A 19,904-nucleotide genomic window follows, 5' to 3' on the forward strand; every position below is an offset into this window, starting at 1 on the left:
AAATTTGTTCACATCACTTTTCTTTTACAACCCTTTATAGGTGTTTATCCCCAAGTTGGCGTGACTTCTATCGTGTTTCAAGATCTTCCAGAAAGTCTGAAATTTCCAACCTCATGCCTAGCTACTCCCCCACACTATTTTTACTACTTAGTGGCTCTTCAAATATACCAACCACAATTCCTGCTTTATTTCCTCCTCCAGAAGACCTACCTGAAAGCCAGGCTAGGTGGCTCCCAAAGAATCCTGAGAATATCTATAATTAGATATTCAAGTCTCCATAGAGCTAAAACTCCTTGAGGACGATTTTTTAATATTCTTTATAGCCAGAATACTTAGCACTCTGTTTAACAAAAACATATACTCTGTTTACTTTAGCTGAACTTTGCATACACCCAGTGCTTTGTTCATCCTCCCTTTCCCTTCCAGCAAAATCCTACTCAAGCCTGCATTCCTCCATAAAGCATTCCCAGCCCCTCCAAGTAGTTAGGGTCTCTGACTCCTTTATCTGAACTTAGTACATTTTATTTTACTTATTTTTTTCTTCCAGTTTTATTGAGATATAATTGACATACAGCACTGTATAGAATTTAATATATTTTAAGTTTTTCTATACAACGAATTGCCATAAATGTTAACACGTTCACCATTTGGTAACTAACAGCAATCCTATCCATGCTTCGGGGCTCTGTGGAAAGCCACCTCCTCCATTTAACAGTACCCCGATTCCTACAGATAATTACCTCTTTTAACTCTCAGTTCTTGATGCTTATATCTATTTAGCACTTGATATTTTTTTCATGATAGCTGCTTACTACTGCTTTCCTGGTTTCCTTCCTCTCCTCCCCGGCAGACTGTAAACTCCTCGGGGCTGGGACTGTGGTCCAACGCGTCTCGGACTCCCTCTCCAGACTTGGCGGGGCGCTTTGCAAACGCAGTACGAAAGCATCTCCGGGAAGCTCCTGGAGGGACAGAGCCCGTTAGTGGTGCCTCTGCCGGTGGAGCTGCCCGCCCGTCCCTCCATCGGCCGGGGCTCCGCCCCGCGAGCTGGTTTGGACCCGTACACCGAGGGCGGACGAGCGGACGGTGTGGGGGAAAGAGGGAGCCCTGCCTCTGCCAGCCCGGTCCCTGGCGCCCAGAGGCGATCAGAAATGGTCCAGACGTCCGCGCATACAAGCTGACGCCCTCCGAGAGCGCTACCCGAGCGCGCAGCCGGGGTCGCGCAGGCCCGCGCTGGCCGGGTTGCCGTCGCAGGGGCGGGGCACGGAGTGTCTCTCGCCCGCTCATTGGCCCCCGTGCTGACGGACAGGCGAAGGAGCTGCTAAGACGCTGATGAGTTAAAAACTGCTATGCGGGCAAAGTGTAAGTAAATAAATAAAAGGCGGTGGAGGAGCGGAGGGAACGGCGGGTGTCAGTTTTAGAGCTGCTGGGGCTCATCTAGTCCCCGGCTGGGGAAGGACGGCAGTCCCTGTTTCACCCTCTTCCTCCATAAGCCGGGCCGGGGACGTCCTGCTTTCTGGAAAGTTGTGCAGGCAGCAGAATCACAGAGGACTCATCCCCACGGGACTAAGCCTTCATTCCAGTTCTTTCAGCTCCACCCTGGAGGCTCCGGTTTCCTGTGGTCAACCTCGAAGGGCCGCAGGGTCCCGCCACCCTGTGGTCTAGCTCCAGTCTGGGTGCTACGGCGCCCTCCCCTCAAGCATTGGCACGACACTGTCCGAACTGGCCTCCCAGGTTCCTGCCTGGCTGGCTGCCGACTAGACATCGTAAAAGGCAAATCTGAACACATATTCTGCTTGAAACCGCCGGTGCCCTAGCGGGCAGAGGTGCCAAGATGCCCTTTAAGCCGGGCAGATGAGTCACTCGTGATGAGCTCCTGCTCATCTTTCCAGCCTCATCTGGGAGGAACAACCACCAGTCAGGTCCTTTCAGCCTTTGTGCTTCTGCATGAGTTGCCCCTTCGCCTGGTCCGTACCTGCCCCTTGTACCCTCTACCTCTCCTGGAGAAGCTCCGACCTCACCCCTGCAGAGGCCTTCCCTGGTGCACCCCTACTGCCCCCGGCCCTACTCCCAGCTCTGGCCTGGTTATCAAGTGCTCCGAGCATACTGGCACTCTGGCAGCCCTGTACCACAACACTTATCACACCTGCTAGGTTCCTGGAATGTGAGCAACCTGAAGGAAGGAACTGTGTGTTTTCCGAACGTGTATCCTGCAGTCTAGCACAGTGCACATCGACAGGAGTTCAGTCAATGTATACTGAATGAATAAACACATGGACTCCAAGGATCAAAAGTGAAGATTAAAAAATGTCAGGCAGGGCTGTGCATTTTGGGGGCTCAACAAAGACATGAATCATATCTTTTCCACTTCTGAATCCTGATAGCCAACTAACAAAGTGACATTCCTTTTAAATGTGTGAATAAATTCAATGACAAATACTGAAGTTAAACCATTTAGTTTTGGTCCCAACAAAGCCTGTGGAAAGACTTCTGCTCAGTTAGTGGGGGTGGGGCAGTGGGCCTCAGGGGCCAGACACTGAAGAAAATCGGGCAGGCTTAGGAGGGTGTGTTTGTGTGAGACAACAGACACGATGAGGCCAAATCCAAGAGGTGTTTACTGTAATGAGTGTTCCAGGAGGGTGGGGTCCCCCAATCTGATCCTCCAAGGCTCTGGGGTGACTCACTCTTCCTTGGGCTCAGGGGTGGGGCTGATATTTGTTCCCCAAGTTGGGCCCTGCTCCCCCTGGTCCTTGGCATCCCTAATGTCTCCAGCCACTACAGCCACATTCCTCAGATAATTAGTGTTGAAGCAGTTGATCTGTTCATCCCCAGGACTCAGATTACAGCAGAAGGCAGAGTCTTGCCAGAAGTTACGTCGGGGACCACACAGGTCATCAATAAAGGCGGCTTTCTGATGAAGGAGTAAAGCAGACATGATAGGCGAGGAGGGTTGTCAGAGGTCAGGCCTGGTTACTTGGATGTCCAAAGTCCCCCTTCCCTCAGCTTCTACTGCTCTCTCCCTAGATCCCTTCTGGGGCTCAGAGAGAGTACAAGGCTGCCTTTCACAGCTAGACTCCTTGTGATGGACAGATGTGAACATCTGGAAATGCCAGAAGCTAGAGGCCCAGAGAAGGCATGATAGGCACTTAGAGATGGGGAGCAGGTCAGGTCAGGAGTGAAGACTCCTGGAACCAAGGAAAAAGATCTCCCCAGTAGTCCTCATTATTTCAGTGGGCTGGTTTGAGGTACTAAAAGAAGGGGCATCCTGCAGTTCCAGCCCTCTCACTCCCCTCCTCTGCATTCCTCTGGAGACTATGACGCCCTGCCCTCACACTCACTTCCTCCTCAGCACAGCAGGCCTGCTCTGGAAACGGCAGGTCACAGCAGCGGGCAGTCACGTTCTGGATCAGCCCAGGAATCTGCTTACTATGTTGGTGGGAAACGGGTAGGGGTCAGGGTCTTTGGGTGTCTCCAGGCATCAAAATGGTGCTTGCAGACCATGATTTTGCTCTTCCCAAGAGTGCCCCAGAGGGTGTCCCAAAAGGGAGGTTTTGGAGAAGGGAAAAGAGTTGGGGAAGAACTGGGCAAGACTCACTGCTTGGTGAGAACTCTTTGATTTCCACAGAGATGACTCATGAAGTTGGGGGTAATTCGGCTGAGGTCCAGGGTCAAGATGTCCCGGTCATAGTTGGGATAGGGAGCCTGCCGGGCAAAGCACTCATCTCGGGCAGGGCTAGGAGGGTAGTGGCAACACGAGTAGTGGTGGGTATTTGTAGCCTTTTCCTGATCACAGTAGCTATCAAGGGTATCCTCCCACTGTGGGCCAGAAAAAGGAAAATCAGAAGCCTGGACACTTGGCCCTCCTGACCCACTGCTTCCCTCACTGCCCTACGCTATGAGATGAGGGACTCTCAGCCCCAGGTGCCAAAAGGGAAGGGCAAAGAACCAGAGGGCAAGGAGGCAGCTGTGGATGTATGGGATCGGGAAGGTGGAAGGGGAGAAGAACAGATGAGGTTCGGAGCTGGCCACAGGAGATGTGCTGGAACGGTAGACAGAGAGGGTCGGGTGAGGCCAGAGCTGGATAGATGGATGGCAGACAGGTACATGTGTAGGGGATTGGGTGGACGAGGCCAGGAGTGCAGGATGAAGGTGCACGATGAACAGACTCAGACGAAGAACACAGTGGATGGACGGACATTCACAAGCAGATGAATGGGCAGACATGCTCACAGGGGGTAGGTACATGGATGATGAATAGGCTGGTGGGATCAGAGGTCAGAGACAGGTGGGCAGGCAGACAGGTTCTCAGGATGCTGGGATGCCCACTTACGGCCTTCCATGTACAGGTGTGGTTGTTCCCCTGCTGGCAGCAGTGCTGGAACTCCCCCTCCAGCCGGGTCAGAGCCTGCAGCTGCCTTTGGATGGGGTCAGTAGCTGGGAGGTTGCGTGGCACAGAGCGGAAGCGTCTTAGGTGGCAGATGTTCTTGATATTGTCCAGTGTGGGTAGCCCAGGGGGAAAAGGCAGCTCAGGACCCGAGGAAATACCAGGCTGGTGGCTGGGGCAGGCCTTGAGCTGGTAGTGTGGCCGGGGAGCTTCGTCTTGGAAGCAGGAGAATCGAGCCTCCCCCCGACGTTTGCAGCACCAATGGGCTCGGGTCTTGACAGAAAACTCAGCCTCACAGAACCGGGTCATTGCGTCCTCCCACTAGAGCAAGAGGAGTAGATCAGCCTGGTAGCCCACTCTCCACATACCTGTTTTCCTCCCAGGCTCCAAAAAGGACCCTGGGTATGCAGATAATAAAGAAGCAGAGGCTGTCCTCTGCTCTTCTGGCACAATGAGGAGGCCCAAGGTAGGGCCAATGAAAGGGACCTGAGGTTCCTGCATACCCAGGCCTAGGCCTCTAGTCCTTGAAACACACACATACTGTCTGGGGGTTAAAGGACATCCCCAGGATCAAGAGCCCAACCCTTACCATGACTTTTGCACAGTCCAAGCGGTTTGTGTAGCTGTGACAGCGGCAGCAGCGGGAATATCCAGTCTCCAGCAAATTGAGGGTCTCACCCTGACGAACAAGGTGGGAAAAGCCAGTCTTTGGCAGGTTCCAAGGGCCGTACACCACATGCTGACGATTAGGAAGGCAGATCTGGTTCAGATTGTCCGGAGAAGGCCGCCCAGGGGGGAAGCCATCCAGCCGGTGGCCCCAGCCCCCTTGGTATCGGCCCCGTTGGCAGTGCTGGGCTGGATTCCAAGACTCAGGCTCTGGGTGGCTGTGGTCCATGAAGCGAGCCAGCTTTTCTAGAATGGGGAGAACAGAGTGGGAAGGGGGAACATGCAGAGGGCTAGAGAAAGGCTGGATTGAGTTGGGAGGATTGAAAGAAGTTGGGGTTGAGGAGAAAGTGTTGGGAGGATATAGAGGAAAAGGGGACAAATGAATTCGTGGCTCTTAACTTCAGAATGACTGACCAAAAGGAAAAGAGACCTGAGTCATGAAAGGTGTCACCCTTATAGCTCCCTGACCCCAAATCACGCCTGCTCCCTGTGCTGCTTCCCAAGGCTCAGAATACCTGCTCCCCCACCCCACTACCCCGACCAGGGTCTGAGCATTAAAGCTGGGGGATGGACAGACTAAAGCTGTCACTCACTCTCTCTCTGCTTAGATTAGAAGGTCATCTCTTGATAAAGGAAAGATGGGTCTACTGGGGTAGAAGGAGATGCGTAAAAAACATTCATGTTGGGACGGGCATCTCTAGAAGACAGGCCAGTTCCCAATCATAAAAAGTAACTCAATAGAGGGACTTTCCTGGTGGTCCAGTGGTAAAGAATCCGCCTTCCAATGTAGGGGATGCGGGTTCGATCCCTGGTCAGGGAACTAAGATCCCACATGCCACAGGGCAACTAAACCTGCACGCCACAACTACTGAGCTCGCACACCTCAACGAGAGAGCCCATGCATTCTGGAACCCGCGTGCCACAACTACAGAGCCCATGTGCCCTGGAGCCTATGCGCCACAACTAGAAAAGAGAGAAAAACTCGCATGCCACAACTAGAGAGAAACCTGCACGCCGCAACGAAAGATCCCGCATGCCTCAACAAAGATCCCGCGTGCTGCAACAAAGACCCAACGCAGCCCAAAATCAATCAATAAATAAAATTTTTTTAAAAAAGAAAGAAATAGCATATGCTTTAAAAAAAAAAGTAACTCAATAGAGAAGTGAAAATAAATGCTACTTTTGTGTCATGTAATCTTATAATTTTATAAAATAGGTATTATTTCCCCAATTTTACAAATAAAGAAACTAAGGCTTGGAGAGGTAACTTACCCAAGGTTATTACACAGCTAATAAGTGGCAAAAGCCCCAAAGCCCATGCTGTCAGCCACGCGTAGGCAGGAGGAGGGTAAAGAGGGGAAGGAGTCACTTACCTTCCTTCTGTTCAGTAGGGACCTGGGGAGGGAATAGCTCTTCTTGGAGGGGGACGGCCTCTTGAGGGAGAGGCGGATCCCCTGCAAGATAGGGGTGAGGACACAAAAGAGCAAGGATCAGGCTGATGTCAGCCAGATGCAGTGGGTGGGAGTGAGGGAAAGGGCAAGCACTCACCTTTCTTCTCCACAGGGAGTCGGGGAGGGGGCAGCTCCTCTTGGACAGGGCTGGCTTTCTGAGATGGAGATGGCTGTACTATACAGAAAGCGGAGTGTGTAAGTAGCCCACTCCTTCTTCCCCTCCCATTCTGAAGATCAGGAAGTAAGTCAGACTAGAAACCTAGAGGTGCAACTGAGACTTACCTTCACTCTGTCCTTCAAAGTGAGGGCTATGCTGAGAGGTGTCAGGGTGATCCATGGGGAGAGCTCTGGTCAGAGGTGGGGAAGGGGGTGCAGCATAGCCAACTACCAGCAAGAAGGGAGATGGTCAGAGCCTACATTTCCTCCTGGAGCCCCAATCCCATGCCACTCCCCCAAACTCTTACCTTCTTGAAGGGGGTGGGTGAGGTGCACTGGCCCCAGCTCCCTCTGCCCCGAAGCCTTGATGTCTGGAAGAGGAAGGGTGAGTCAGGGGTGGTTTTGAGGGGCCCTTTCCTGGCCCTGAGCATGGGAAGGGGAGGCAGTAGAGGTTAAGAGCTTAGAAAAGATGACCAAGACACCAGAAGCCTCTCTGTACTGCTCCTGCCCCACGTCCCCTAAGCCACCCCCCAAACACACCTGGTCAAGACCGATTGGGTGTGATAATCTGACAGCCTCACCTCTACCACGCTCAAAGCCTTGGGTCTCCCAAGTCCAGGCCTAAAGGGAGTGTGACACATGGGGCTGGGAAGGAAGGCCTTAATCTTGTGTCAGTGTCTTTCCCTTACAGATTCTGGGCTCTCTCCACAGTCCAGACCTTGAACTGGCTGGAGCCTCACCTGCCCATCTCCTCCACCCTCCTGCCTACCACAGGCCCTTTAAACATCTTTGGGCCTTCTGGTAAGGAGCCCACACAGAAGTTGAAGTGCCTCCCCTTCAGCTAGTCTCAGATCCCCCTTAGTTCAGGTCTCAATTTAGGACCTGGGAAACTGGGATGGTTCAGGACTCCTGAGGCAATTCACGCCACAGCCACAGGGAAAGGAATCACCTGTAGCTGATCTGCAGTCACAAAGACCAAGACCTGGGAAGGACAAGACAGGGTCTTCCAGATAGATTAGATCTATGACACTCTTGCAATAGTTCCCCACAGTAACATTTTGTTTGGTATCTAAGCGGATAATGTGTGTGTGAGCTAGAGAGTGGCTGTGCCTGGTCCCCTGTAGATGGATGAAGCCCTCTTCTCCTAACCAGGTAGGGAGTCACTCAAGGCTCTCTGGGTCAGTAAACTGGTTTTGAGCAGCCTGGGAGTTCCTCTTCTTCTCACTTCTGGCTAATAGGTGCCACATATACATCAGGCCCCCTCACTCTGTGAATCTATCCACCCCCGCAGTTGTCCGTTTTGACTCCAATATGTGTTTCTTGGCAGCAATCTCTAGGAACCCCTTTCCTTCTGTACCCCTGCTCCCCTCCCTGGTTAAAGGCTCCAGTGCCTAGGCCCACCACAGGCCTGCTCAGAAACAGGCAGCCAAATGGGGCACCCTTTTGCTGGTGATGAGCCATCCGGGATGGCTGGACCCAGGCCCCAGGCCCATGCTGGCCAGGCCCCCTTTCCAAGTGCTGGCTCCGACCCCAACTCACCTCCCTTAGAGGCTACAGAAGCAACAGCTAAACAGGCCAAGACCAAGGCTGCTCTGGACGTGGTCCCCATCCTGGGGCAAGGACTGGTCGACGGCCACCCAAGTAGGTCCTCTCAGGCAGATCCGATTTGAAGGGCTGCGCTGCTGGGAGCTTGCTTCTCCAGTTACTGTTACTGCTGTTGTGAACTTCAGGGCTGGTTCCTTCTCCTCTTTATAGTCTATCTGGGGATAGCTACCGCCCTCCTCAGCTTCCTGCCGTGACTCAGTCCCAGCTGCTCCTCCTCTGGCAGACACTCCTCCCACACACCCTGAGGGCTCCTGAGAGGACTGAGAAGAATGGTGAACCCAATCCCAAGAGAAACTGATTCTGAGAATCCTGGAGCAAGAGAGGTCTGAGACTTTGTTTTGTGCCTCAATTTCTCCATTTGGTCTTCTTTGGAGAATGGATCTGACAACCTGCTGAACTGGGGCTGGGGAAACAGGGCACTGAGGAGTTTAGACAGGGGAACAGGACAGCTATCCCAGGGAGCTCCCCAACCAGTGAGAGCCATGGGCTGCCCCTTTTCAATTACCCCAATCCCCTAGGACAAAACAGTGGGAGACAGAGTCAAACTCCCTTTTATGTCCCCATCAGGAGTCAGAGATGAAGACACATTCCCAGTAGTTTCAAGTTTATTATTTTTAGTTTCGCTCTCCTCACATCCAAACAGCTACAGCTTCCCCCAGACCAAATCTCTTTCCATGACAGCAGATTCATGCCTCCACACGAGTTCTGAGGGGTCTGGGGAACTTCAGACTATTGTCAGTTAGGTTGGGCCCCTCCGTGTTAAGGGGGCCTGATAGCTCCTACAGGTCTTTGCCACATCTATACACAAAAGCTCAGAAAATTTCTTCAGCATTTGGGACCCTGGTGTTCTGTAGCTCCAGTAGCCGCTGTACAGCCTCGGCCAAGTCCCGTTCCCCAAGTCGACGATTATCTCGAGTCCGAATGTTCACTGTTCTCTTACTCTGCTCTTTCTGGCCAACCACTGCAGAAAGAGGGGAGGTTTGCGAATCTCAGGGCAAATTTATCCAGAGGATATCTCCTTTTGCTATGCAGAAATGTAAGAGACCGAAATCTTTAGGAAGAGCAGAGCTCAGACATGGTTCCGGGAAAGGATATATTTAGCTATCTCTTGCTCTCCAGGTTCCCTGGTCATCCTGAGGAGATAAAGAAATATTCCACACATTCTCCTACATGCCTTATCACTTCCACTCAGGAGCCCAGGGGTCAGAGATAGTAGGGTCAGCCAAAGAAAGACAAACAGATCAAGAAGCAGATCCAGAGAGAGAGAGAGAGAGAGAGAGAGAGAGAGAGACGGAGTGTGTGTGTGTGTGTGTGCGTGTGTGTGTACATTACAGAAAGGGGAGGGTGGCAGGGTGGATGATACATGTGCAAGTCCACGGGATCATGGGCAGCTTGCTCCAAGGCTGGCAGGATGAGTGGATGTGTAAAACTAGAGAATCAGGTAATCTGGCTGAGACGTTCCTACTTCTTGCCTTCAAGACAGAGCTCTGAACCTTGGAAAATGAAAAAAAGGAGCAAGGTAGGCCTAGACTTTTTTTCTTGAGGTCTTTTTCCTCATCCCTTAGGGCTGACTCTATCTAGGTCTAGAATAAGCAAAGCTAACTAATTAATGCCTTATTAACCCTTCCTGTTCCTGTCTGATGCTCCCTTGGCTAATTACTAACAGACACCAAGAGCTAGGGTGGGGGTCAGAAGAAAACTGTTCTGAGGGTCAGAGGTGCTGGTCAGGGGGTGAAGGAGCCTAGGGCCCAAGTGGCTCAGGAGTTCTGAATCCTGGCTCCTGCCCAGCTCAGGTAACGAGCTGCAATTTACCCAAATACACGGATGACCGAACGTAGTAGACAGGAAAGAACAACATACAGGCCAAGTGGAAGAGTGCAAGGCTCTGAGGGCTGTGCTGACCCGGTCTTACCGAACTGAAAATTGTAGTGGGCAAGCTGAGCCCGGCGGATCCTCCGGCCGAGGGTCAGTCCGGAGTCAGCGTCCAGGTCGCCAACCAGTCCTGCAGCTCGCAGGCTCCGCTGTGCCTGGGGCAGAGGATCATTGACAGGAACCTGATTTAATGGAAGGCTGAGGGGCTGGAACAGGCTGATGCCAGTTTTCCTCAAGCTCCCCCATCTGCTCCTCCTTCCTCTGCCTCAAGGCTCTCCCTTCTCAGGGACAAACCCTCCTCACTCTCTACATTGAGGCTTCTCCCCAGCCCCCCAGCCTCCCTGTCGGTCTCCTCCTGGAGCCAGGCCTCCCTGCACTCTGCCCAACCAGCTGCTCGACTCTAGTACTGTCCATATCCTTACTTCTCTCTAGAGAGGAAAAATAAAAGAAACGTTTCTGCAAGCCCCCTTTTGTGCCAAGTGCTCAGCTGTCAGCATTTAACATTTATTAATTTGAGTCCAGTCTTGTGATTCCAAGTGCCGTGCCCCTTTCACTACCCCATGTGGCCTCTGCTACCCATTGCTCGTCCCCAGCCTCCCTATTAGTCTTGCTTTGGCCCCCAGCCTCACCCCCAACTCCTCACCTCCCTGGCATATTCCTCTTGCTCAGTCCCCACAGGTATGACCACCACCTGGAATGGTGACAGCCATAGTGGCCTGATTGAGAGAACAGAGGAAGGCAAGTTATTTATCCTGGCTCAGACCCCAAGTGTGGCTGCAGGGAGCAGATTCTAGAAGGAACCAGAAGCTGGAGTCTGAAGGGAGCCAGGATGTGGAGCATGCACTACCTGGCTTGAGGGCCAGAACAGGAATCGGGGGTCAGAGGTCTCACCATTTTCCCCCGCAGCTTTCCGCCAGCACTCCCAACATCCTTTCCACAGAACCTAGCACTGCTCGATGAATGAGGACTGGACGCTCCAGGGCCCCCGCCTGCCTTGGAGGGAAAGACGGGGGGGTGGATGGAATGGAAAAGTGTCACACAATGTGCACCCAAGATCACCTTCCAGTTTCCAAGAATCTTCAGCCCTGGCAAGGGAGGGTGTGGAGGATGTGGTTTAGTTTTTAGGGTCAAAGGCAGAAAGGGAAGTTGTCCTCCACCTATTCCATGGGCCAAGGGAAAAGGGGACAGGACAAGGTTCTGTACCCCTTGTACTGGAGGTCAAATCTCAGGGGCAGTTGGAAGTCAAGCTGGATTGTCCCACACTGATGGGGCCGACCCAGGGCATCGCGGAGGTGCACGTCAATCTGGAGGAGACAGAAGGGAGGACATGAGAGAAACCAGAACCAGTATCCTCCATTACGCATGCCACCCCCTTCTACCTAGCCACATCCCAGGCTGTGTGGAGAGACGTGTCACCCAGCTGCATCGTGCTGTCCGTCACTCGCTGCAGACTCTGGCGGTGGCTCTTTCCGCTTAATAGTGGTGTATTATTAGGGAACATCAATATTCACATGAATGGCCCATCCTCACCCTGGCCTCTCAATTCCTTGAGTTCCTCATCTCAGAGACCTTCATCCGCGCCCACACTATGGCTACATCCTTCATGCTGTCACCGCCCAGAATGGCTGTGCCTCTGAAACAGTCCATCAGACACCTGCTCTGATTACTATCTCTTGTCCTTCCAGCTCTGACAATTATTCCTATTAATGGCTCTTCAGTCTCTCGGCTCCTTAACTCCTCATTTTTCTTCCCACTCACAGGCCTCTCAGCCTCTCCCACCTCTCCTTCCCCATGCAGCTGTAACCACTCTCCCTGGTTCCCTGGTATCACTGTTCTTCTGTCACATCCACATGACAAAACCCCACCCTGGTGGCACCCTCGCCTCCCACCTCCTTGGCCCTGGAACAGAAGTGCCCAGTGCTGCCCAGCACGCCACACACCACACAGACGCAAAAACAGCGACTGATGCAAGTTGCTGTTGTGAACCTCAACTGAACCCTTGCTGCTGCCTGCAATCCTTTGGCTGCCCTAATCAGCTCTGCGTCGTTCTCCTCAAGGATTTTCAAGCTTTCTCCTCTCTTCCCATCTTCAACCCCCTCACTGACAACTCTCCTATTCCCCAATCCTATCTCAGCAAATGATCCTGCCTCCTATCTCATGGAGAATTCTGACAGTTGGTATCATGAGATAGGAAAATGTCTCAACTTCTGTCACCACACCTATAAATATCCTGGCACCTACCCCCAAGCCTTTCCTTCTACCCCCTAAACAACAGCACAGGTGGTTCTTTCTGTGGAGGGCTCTGGATCCCACCCCTCAAGACTCCCCAGAAACTTTCCTCTACTGAAACCCCTTCTACAACTTCAACTTCTCCCTGACCCAAACAGGCTCCCTCTCATCACAGCATTTAAACATTCTCAAGTCTCTCCCTTCATCAACATCTCTTTGGATCTGTCAGCTACTCTCCTTTGCCTTTATAAGAGCCAATGTTCTTGGAAGTGTTAGGTTCATTCATTCACTTCTGACTCCACGTCCAGTCCCCACTTTACTGAAAAATGGACCCTCAAAACCTAACAGCCTTTTCACTAAATCCAGCAGACACTTTACAGTCCCTTTTCCCTGACTTCTTTCACCTCTTCCAAATTGCTGTGTGAGTTTTTACTCTTCGCCCCAGCCTCTGCCTACAACGTTCCCTCCTGAAGCACCTTTTTACTTGGCCAACGATTACCTTTCAGATCGGAAAGAGATTCCTATGGGAAGCCTTTCCTGACCCTCCTGAGTAACGTGCCCCCTTAGTACCTACACAGCACTGATCCCACGGTGCTGAAACACCCTATTTACCTCCCAGAGCCCTCACCAGACCTAAGTTCCATGAGAGCAGGAGATGTACTGCTCTGCTTTATATCTTACACAAATTTAAAAAACATTCCTTCGTATCTATTAAACAGTTAATAAAACAAAACAAAAAAAGGAATAAATAAGACTCTAACCACGGTCCCCAGCTTACCTTAGGCCCATAGAAGGCACCATCTCCAGGGTTAAGGTCCCAGGGTTCTCCAAATTCTTCTAGGGCCTGTTGAAGGACCTTCAGAGGAAAGGATACAAGAGAGGAATATGTCATCTTCAACTTTATGAACAACAGATCCCTTAGTCCCCCACAGTGACCCTCTCAGCACATGCCTCTGCCAGGGACCCTGATTCCCATCTCCCCTCTCCTTCCATCAGAGACTGGTTTATCTGCCTCTGCTTCCCTACCACCTGCTCACCTGCTCAGCCTGGTCCCAAAGGCAAGGCTCTCCCAGGAAGCCAGATGGCCGGGTAGACAGTGCCAGGCGGAAAGAGAACCCAAGGACAGTGTACACAGAGCGGAGGAAATCAAGACAGCCTCGGATCTCTGCTTCCAGCTGGGGGAATAAGGGCAGGTGAGCTGCGTGCTAGCTAGAGCTCTGGGGTGGTGGTAGTTTGGGGAAAAGAGGGCAAAAACATAAAGGAAAGGTTGCGATAGAATGTAGTTAAATTATCATATATAAAGAGGGCAACTGAGGGTCAGGAATGTTGGCAGTTCACAAGGAGAATGCAAGGCGGCTTAGAAATGCTTTGGTGGAGCTGGGGAAGGGCCACCTGATCGGGTGCACAGAAGATGTGAGCGTCATCCTGCTGGAAGCGCCGCAGCCGGGTCAGTCCCCCAAGACTGCCAGAGGCCTCGGCCCGGTGCAAGGCCCCGAAGTCGGCCAGTCGCAGGGGCAGCTCTCGCCAGGATCTGGGCCGGTGGGCGAACATCAGGCTGAGTTGGGGTGGGGAGGAGTCAGGGCCACAGGGAAAACTAGCCCCTGAAGACTGCTCCTCCGCCCAGGCTGCTTGCTTCCCTTCTCTGCACCATCAGCTAACGCGCTCTCCAGCCTCGGCATGCCTGAGTCCTGTCAATCCCACTCATCACAATCTGGGCCCTGCCTGGTTCAAAAGTGAATCTCAGTAACAACAATAACAGACATCACTTACTGTGCCCCTGTTCTGTGATAGGCACTGAACTGAAAGAACGTTAGAGAGCAACTCCAAACCCTTGATATTACACATGAGGAGACTGAGGCTTAGGGAGGTGCAATGATTTTCCCAAATTCACATGGTGAGCTAGAGGGCAGATTCAAGACTCAAATCAGGTGTTCCAATACGATTCCAAGTTTTCTACAACTTAGTATTTAGTAACCCAGCTGCCTAGCCCTAGCCCTGGGAGGACCCAGGTCTCCTGGATGCCAGCTCACCAGTGCGCAGGGCAGTTCATGGGCTTGAGGGCGAGCGTGTCTGCGGGCTGGCCGGTAGAGGGGTCACTCTGGGAGCCGGCGTGGCTGTCAGAGCCCGGGGGCTGCAGGGCAAACATGTCTTCCCGGTAATGCTCCCAGTGCCCTGACAGTTCCCAGAGCTTCGTAGAAAACAGCGTGGGGGTTTTCACTTCCGAGAAACCACGGCGGGTGTACTCGGCCTAGAGAGGAGGGTGCAGACATGGAAGGCCAGAGTGACTGGGGGGAGAGGAGGCAGGATGGCGGCTGTGTGATTCTTCTGGGCCCTCAGTTCATGCTGAGCACAGCTACAACCTAGCAAGCACCATCCTCCCTCGGTATGCTCCTCACTGCAGACCACACATTTCTAGGCCCTTGATAAAGGTTACTAGCACTTTACGATATTTACATTTAAACTTCTAATCCCCCTCTTCTAACACCTGGCTTCTTCTAGGCCCTCAGTCCCTCCCCAGTCTTCCTTCCCCTGAACATGGGTCCTCCTTACCCTGATAAAAGCCATGAGTACATTATACACCCTTGTCCCTCGAGGCAGGAAGAAGCAGCTCCCGGGGCTCAGTTCATGGAAGAAGAAGAGCTCCTGTTCCTGGAGTCGGGACGGCAATGGTCACTTCAACGGGGAAGCGGGGGCTTGGGAACCCAGAAGAGATAACTGACCAAGCTGCTCAGTCTGCAGGATTCCGAATCTACTCTCAACTTCACAGTCAGGTTCCTGCATCTCTCTCCAACCCTTATCATCACCCCCACCCTGCCCCCATCTTCCCAGTCTCTGTACCTTCCCAATGCGCCGGTGGTCCCGTAACTCTGCTTCCTCCCTCCACTCTTCCCAGGCCCTCAGCTCCTCTGCAGTGGGGAAGGAAATCCCTGACACTCTCTGCAGTGTCTCTGGGGTGCCGGAAAACCTCCATAAGGATGATGAGTTCTGTGGGAGGACAAAGGGAGTCAAAGGGAAGATGAGAACAACCTCTCTTTCAATCCTCATATGATACTCTGAGCGTAAGCATCACAGGTATGACACTTGACAACGATCCCATCTCATCTCTCTCTCTACTTTTCCCGCCATCACCACCGGGAGGATGGCCACCGCCATCCTCCAGACACCCCCTGCCATGTTTACCACCCTGGAGGTGCCTGAGCCTTGATTTCTACATATGTCCTGCTGAATTCTAACCTTACCCTGCCACCTCTTTTTGTCCCCATTCTCACTACCACTGCCCTACCAGCACCCGTGTACTTTGTTCCTTTCCCTTCTCATCAATGACTGCTCAGGGAAGTAACCCTAAGTTCTGGTCAAATATTAGTCTATCCATCCCCTTATCAATCTCCCATACAGCTGCTAGAAAACTCAGTCTCCCACACTAGGTCCTATTCCTGGATCCATGAAATTCAAATGCCTCTGCTTGTTCTTTCCTTGAACAATTGTATGGTACTAATAAGAAACAGCCCGCATTTTATAGCACTTTTAACTTTTCCTCACTTTCTCTTGTGTTAGTTGGTTTTGTCTCTTTGATGTCGATTTACTGGTAGGACAGGAATCAGCTTCATTTTATAGATGGGGAAAACGGGTAAGGAGATTTACCCAAGGCCGCATACTTCATCAATGGCAGAGACAGGACTAAGAGCGGATGCCTAGGTTTTCAGTCCAGGGTTTTCTGCTCTGCATATCTGCCTCTCCCCTCTCTCCCTGCTCCTATTCCAACTAATAGCTCACCTTGCCCAGGAGCAATATTTTCAGAAAGGGCAGGCCTTTGACTTCAGAGTATTCTCTCTGTGCCTGTCAAATGGTGTTCCACACTGGCTCTCTCCACAGGAGCTTTCCCTACATGACCGTGTCCAGCCTGTTCATGCCCTCCCTCGCCATCTCCCTTAGTGCTAATGTCTGACTATGGACTCGGAATTGGCTTCTGGGCCCTGGCAGGATGTCCAGTATCTGTCATCAGATGGGGATTTCTAAAAGGCAGGGACAAAGTTTCTTTCTATTTCTGGATTCCCCCCTTAGCTATCAGAGCAGAAAAGGGGCTGAGAGAGAGGATCACCTTCCCATTCCCCAGCTCACTCCAGTGAAAACAGGAATCTCAACCTAATCCAGCCCTCACAACTGACCGTTAGCAGCTTCAGGCCTCCAATCTGTCCAGTATGCCGAAGGTGGGGGCCTCTGCACAGATCAACCAACATACCACACCTGGGAGAAAGAAGGGGCCAGTTAGTGACTTCCAGGTTTTTGAGCTTCTAGGATTCTCCCTCTAGGGTGTTTAGCTGACAGAAAGAGACATAAAGAACTATTCCACAGAGAAAGCAATGGAAGATAAAAATCAATTCCCATTTCTTTTTTGGGAGCAACAGATTACCTTCTATCTTCTTTCCCTTATCCCATTTCTGGCCTTCTTTAGTGCATCCCCACCTCTCCCTGTTTCCCTCAATCTTGACAGCTCTCACCCATATACTGTTGCCGTTGGACCTGTCACTTTCTCCTCGATCAGGTGAAGCTTAAACGGGTTATCCTGGAAGAAGGGAAGAGTGAAGACAAGTCTTTATTCCCACGAAGAAGTCCTGAGAGAGAGCCACTCCTTCCCTCACGTCTCTAGATTATCCTCCTAAACTTGTGTGTCTCCACCCCACCTTGAAGAGCTGCCGAAGCTGATCCTGGGAAGCCTCTAGTCTCCGGAAGGGTTGAGCAGCAGCTGCAAGTTCCTGACAAATCCGTTCCAAAACAGGCAGCTCTGAGCCCTTGATTGTCCTGGAAAGATGAGGGTTGGTTGGCTTCCATCCTCTAAGGAGTATCACCTGGGTGTTGGCCAGGGGATGAAATCCTGCCTTCCAAAAACATCTAAAATTATTGGCAAAGACAAACAGACTAGGGGAAAACAAATAGGAAATCAGGTACAAAGTTTACAGCTGGAGCAAAAGCTCTCTGTACTAAATTAAATGTTGTGTGCAGGCAATCTGGATAAAGAAAACTAGAGCAACAGTAATGAGGGATGAAGTAAAAGTTGAAGAATTCATAAAAGCTAGAGAAGGTAAGTTTCAAGCAGATTTAGAAAAGGAAGGACATGGACTAGTGGAGAAAGTGGTACCTATGTCACAGTTGAGGCATGGAGGGACCTGCCCCAAGCTTTCTTTCTCCTCCAAACTTAACATGCCTGAGGCCCCAGAAAAAGGTCTCAGAAAACACCCCAGGAAAGAGGTATAAACTTTCAGTTATAAGATGAATAAGGTCTGAGAAACTGATGTATAGCATGGTGACTATAGTTGATAAATTCTGTATTGCATAAGTAAAATTTGCTAAGAGCAGATCTTAAGCATTCTCACACACACAAAAAAAGCATGTGATAATTAAATCGATTGTGGGAATCCTTTCACAATGTATACATGCATCAAATCACCACGTGTACACTTTATATTACAACTTTGTCAACTATAGCTCAAAAAAACAGAAAAATAAAGTAAAATATGGTGAAATCTTTGAAAACGAAACCACCCCAGAATCATTCTCCTCCTTCCTTGCACTACTCACCGTTCCTTTCCAAGGAAGAAATCATGGTAAAAGCCACATCCTGTGCTTGGACCTTGGCAGAGGACAGCACCTAGAAGTTGTTCAGCTGCTGCCCCCAGGACATGGGTACTGGAGTGCCAGAATACCTGGGTTCACAAGAAAGGAGTTCATGAGTTCATAACCTTCTCCTTCAGCCCCTAGCTCTCGGATCCTCTCCTCAGAGAAGCTGGCATGAAACCAGTATGAATAACTATCACAAAATGGGGAACCTGACTTTGGGGTGACCACTAAATAGTAAAAAGTAAAACGAAAACAAAAACAACTGAATAGAAAAGAAAGAAGGCCACTAGAAGCAATGCACAGAAGAGAGCAAGCCTCACTCCTCAGTGCTTCCGGTTCTAGAGCATAGTAGGAGGCTAGTCAGTTTTCATGCCATCCAAGCTGACATAAAAAAGTGGAGATGAGGCCAGGTGATGTGCTCGGTTGTGCAAGCCACATTAAAATTAAATATATGCTACAGATGACTTATAATGCATGTCTCAAGAGTTGGAGGGCTAACGTGGCATTATTATCCTCTGTTTTCAACTTTATATCTCTCCCTTTCACTAGCACAATGATCACGCTTAATAGACCCAGGCTAAGTAAAAACTTTCACCCTAAGTTTCCAGCTTAGCCAGGAATAATCAAGACAAGCAATCTGTGGTAGGCCTCCCTCCCAACTGCAAATGGAGAAACTGAGGCAAAAGAAATAAATGCTAGAAGTGCCCACTTAAACATCTCTTAAGTTTAGTAGCCACTGTATCCCTGATAAGGAAGAAACTTACTGCTTTCCCCTCTGCAGAATCGAATGTCAGAAATCTGAGGTCAGAATCTGTCTCTAAGGGCCGCTCCAGATCATAAGGTTCTCCATTCACTTGAGCAGCCACTGCAGTATCTGCCAGTTTAGAACTTCAGCAGTGGGGGATGGGGAAAAAGAGAAAAACAAGGTTACCATCCAAAGGGGTAGAGAGGGACTAATCTCTTAGCAACTCCAAACTTGAAAGGGGAAATGTGTTACCAGAGCAAAAGAACCTATCGTTTTTTTCCGCGATGCATAATAGAGGAAGGGCAGAGACTATGAAACTATGAAATGCAGATAAAAAGGAATCAGCAGGAAAAGCTGTCTTGATGCGAATGGAATAAACATACAGAGCTCTTTCCCTGCTCAAATCGAGAAAGTACAGAGATAGAAGGATTATCCTGGTAGGTAAAGAATGGGCCTGGTACCTGATCTGCTGGGCTAGTTGGTAAGGGGTTGTGTTCCATGCCACAGCATCCACTTTCTGGCCTCCAGGAAGTGATATCTTAATAGTCCGGTGTTCCTTCTGTGCCATGCTTGCTAACCTCTTTACCTGAGCAGTCCATAGCTCCTCAAAAAGGCCAAGCCGCTCTACCAACCAGTGTGGAGGGGTCGGCACAGCTGCCTGGAGGGAAAGATGTTAGGAGGTAACACATGTCCCACCGTTCCTTCTTGGGATTGGGGACAGTGGGAAATTAGAACATTTAAGTGGCCGTGGTCCTAATCCCTAGTCTTTAAAAGGACTGGGTGATAACGGGTCCTAGGCTGGGAGCCCTAGGCCCCCCAGGCTGCTGACCCTAGGAAAAAGATGGCGCATCTAAGGGCTAGGGTAGCCGGGTCTGGAGACGCAGGGCGGGAGTAGAGGGGGTCAGGCTGGGTTGAGAGCCTACACTTTGGGGTTCCGCTGGGCTGGGTCCAATGTGGTTCGGAATCTTTGGGTACCTCACGCACCGTGTGCAGCCCGCAGGCTTGTAACCCTGGGATCCGAAGCCGCCGCCACCTCTGATACAGCCCCATTTTCCTTCAGACCCGTCCTACATCCTCAAATAAATGATCGCAGCTTCTCCATCGCCAGATTCCTCATTGGCTTCCGGCCCAACAATGTCCATGCCTATTGGTTATTACAGCTGCCACTCCAGTCTGGGACCAC

General features: G+C 51.1%; 2 protein-coding genes and 1 long non-coding RNA gene across 12 annotated transcripts in view; 1 reads left to right on the top strand and 2 right to left on the bottom strand.

Moving 5' to 3' along the window:
- The window catches only part of LOC309614300, a 276,916-nt gene that overhangs the window by 171,595 nt on the left and 85,417 nt on the right, over positions 1-19,904 (top strand). The window lies entirely within an intron of this gene.
- Positions 12-8,469, bottom strand: ECM1 (extracellular matrix protein 1). 4 transcript variants are annotated; one of them, XM_082361798.1, is made up of 10 exons: positions 8,194-8,469; positions 6,963-7,025; positions 6,781-6,882; positions 6,596-6,673; positions 6,421-6,501; positions 4,971-5,293; positions 4,328-4,702; positions 3,593-3,813; positions 3,336-3,423; positions 2,438-2,908 (listed from the first exon to the last, which is right to left on the bottom strand). In XM_082361798.1, the coding sequence occupies exons 1-10, from the start codon at positions 8,261-8,263 to the stop codon at positions 2,678-2,680; spliced, it is 1,632 nt and encodes a 543-aa protein (XP_082217924.1). In that variant the 5' UTR covers positions 8,264-8,469; the 3' UTR covers positions 2,438-2,677. The 4 variants fall into 4 exon arrangements, with proteins under 4 accessions (XP_082217926.1, XP_082217924.1, XP_082217927.1 ...); XM_082361800.1 differs by lacking the exons at positions 2,438-2,908; positions 3,336-3,423 and adding an exon at positions 12-959; XM_082361801.1 differs by lacking the exon at positions 3,336-3,423.
- Positions 8,847-19,846, bottom strand: TARS2 (threonyl-tRNA synthetase 2, mitochondrial). Of its 7 annotated transcripts, none has more exons than XM_082361620.1 (18): positions 19,706-19,846; positions 19,183-19,379; positions 18,741-18,864; positions 17,938-18,062; positions 17,043-17,160; positions 16,860-16,924; positions 16,527-16,605; positions 15,199-15,345; positions 14,911-15,009; positions 14,391-14,608; positions 13,753-13,915; positions 13,398-13,535; positions 13,139-13,216; positions 11,335-11,435; positions 11,023-11,124; positions 10,775-10,847; positions 10,172-10,286; positions 8,847-9,220 (listed from the first exon to the last, which is right to left on the bottom strand). In XM_082361620.1, exons 1-18 carry the CDS (start codon positions 19,769-19,771, stop codon positions 9,072-9,074), a joined length of 2,157 nt encoding a protein of 718 aa, XP_082217746.1. In that variant the 5' UTR covers positions 19,772-19,846; the 3' UTR covers positions 8,847-9,071. The 7 variants fall into 7 exon arrangements, 6 of the variants coding, with proteins under 6 accessions (XP_082217746.1, XP_082217745.1, XP_082217748.1 ...); XM_082361619.1 differs by having other exon boundaries at positions 19,697-19,786; XM_082361622.1 differs by lacking the exon at positions 8,847-9,220 and adding an exon at positions 9,373-9,392 and having other exon boundaries at positions 19,697-19,799.

The sequence above is a fragment of the Balaenoptera borealis genome (genome assembly GCF_965194805.1).
Source record: "Balaenoptera borealis genome assembly, chromosome: 1".
NCBI lineage: Eukaryota > Metazoa > Chordata > Mammalia > Artiodactyla > Balaenopteridae > Balaenoptera > Balaenoptera borealis.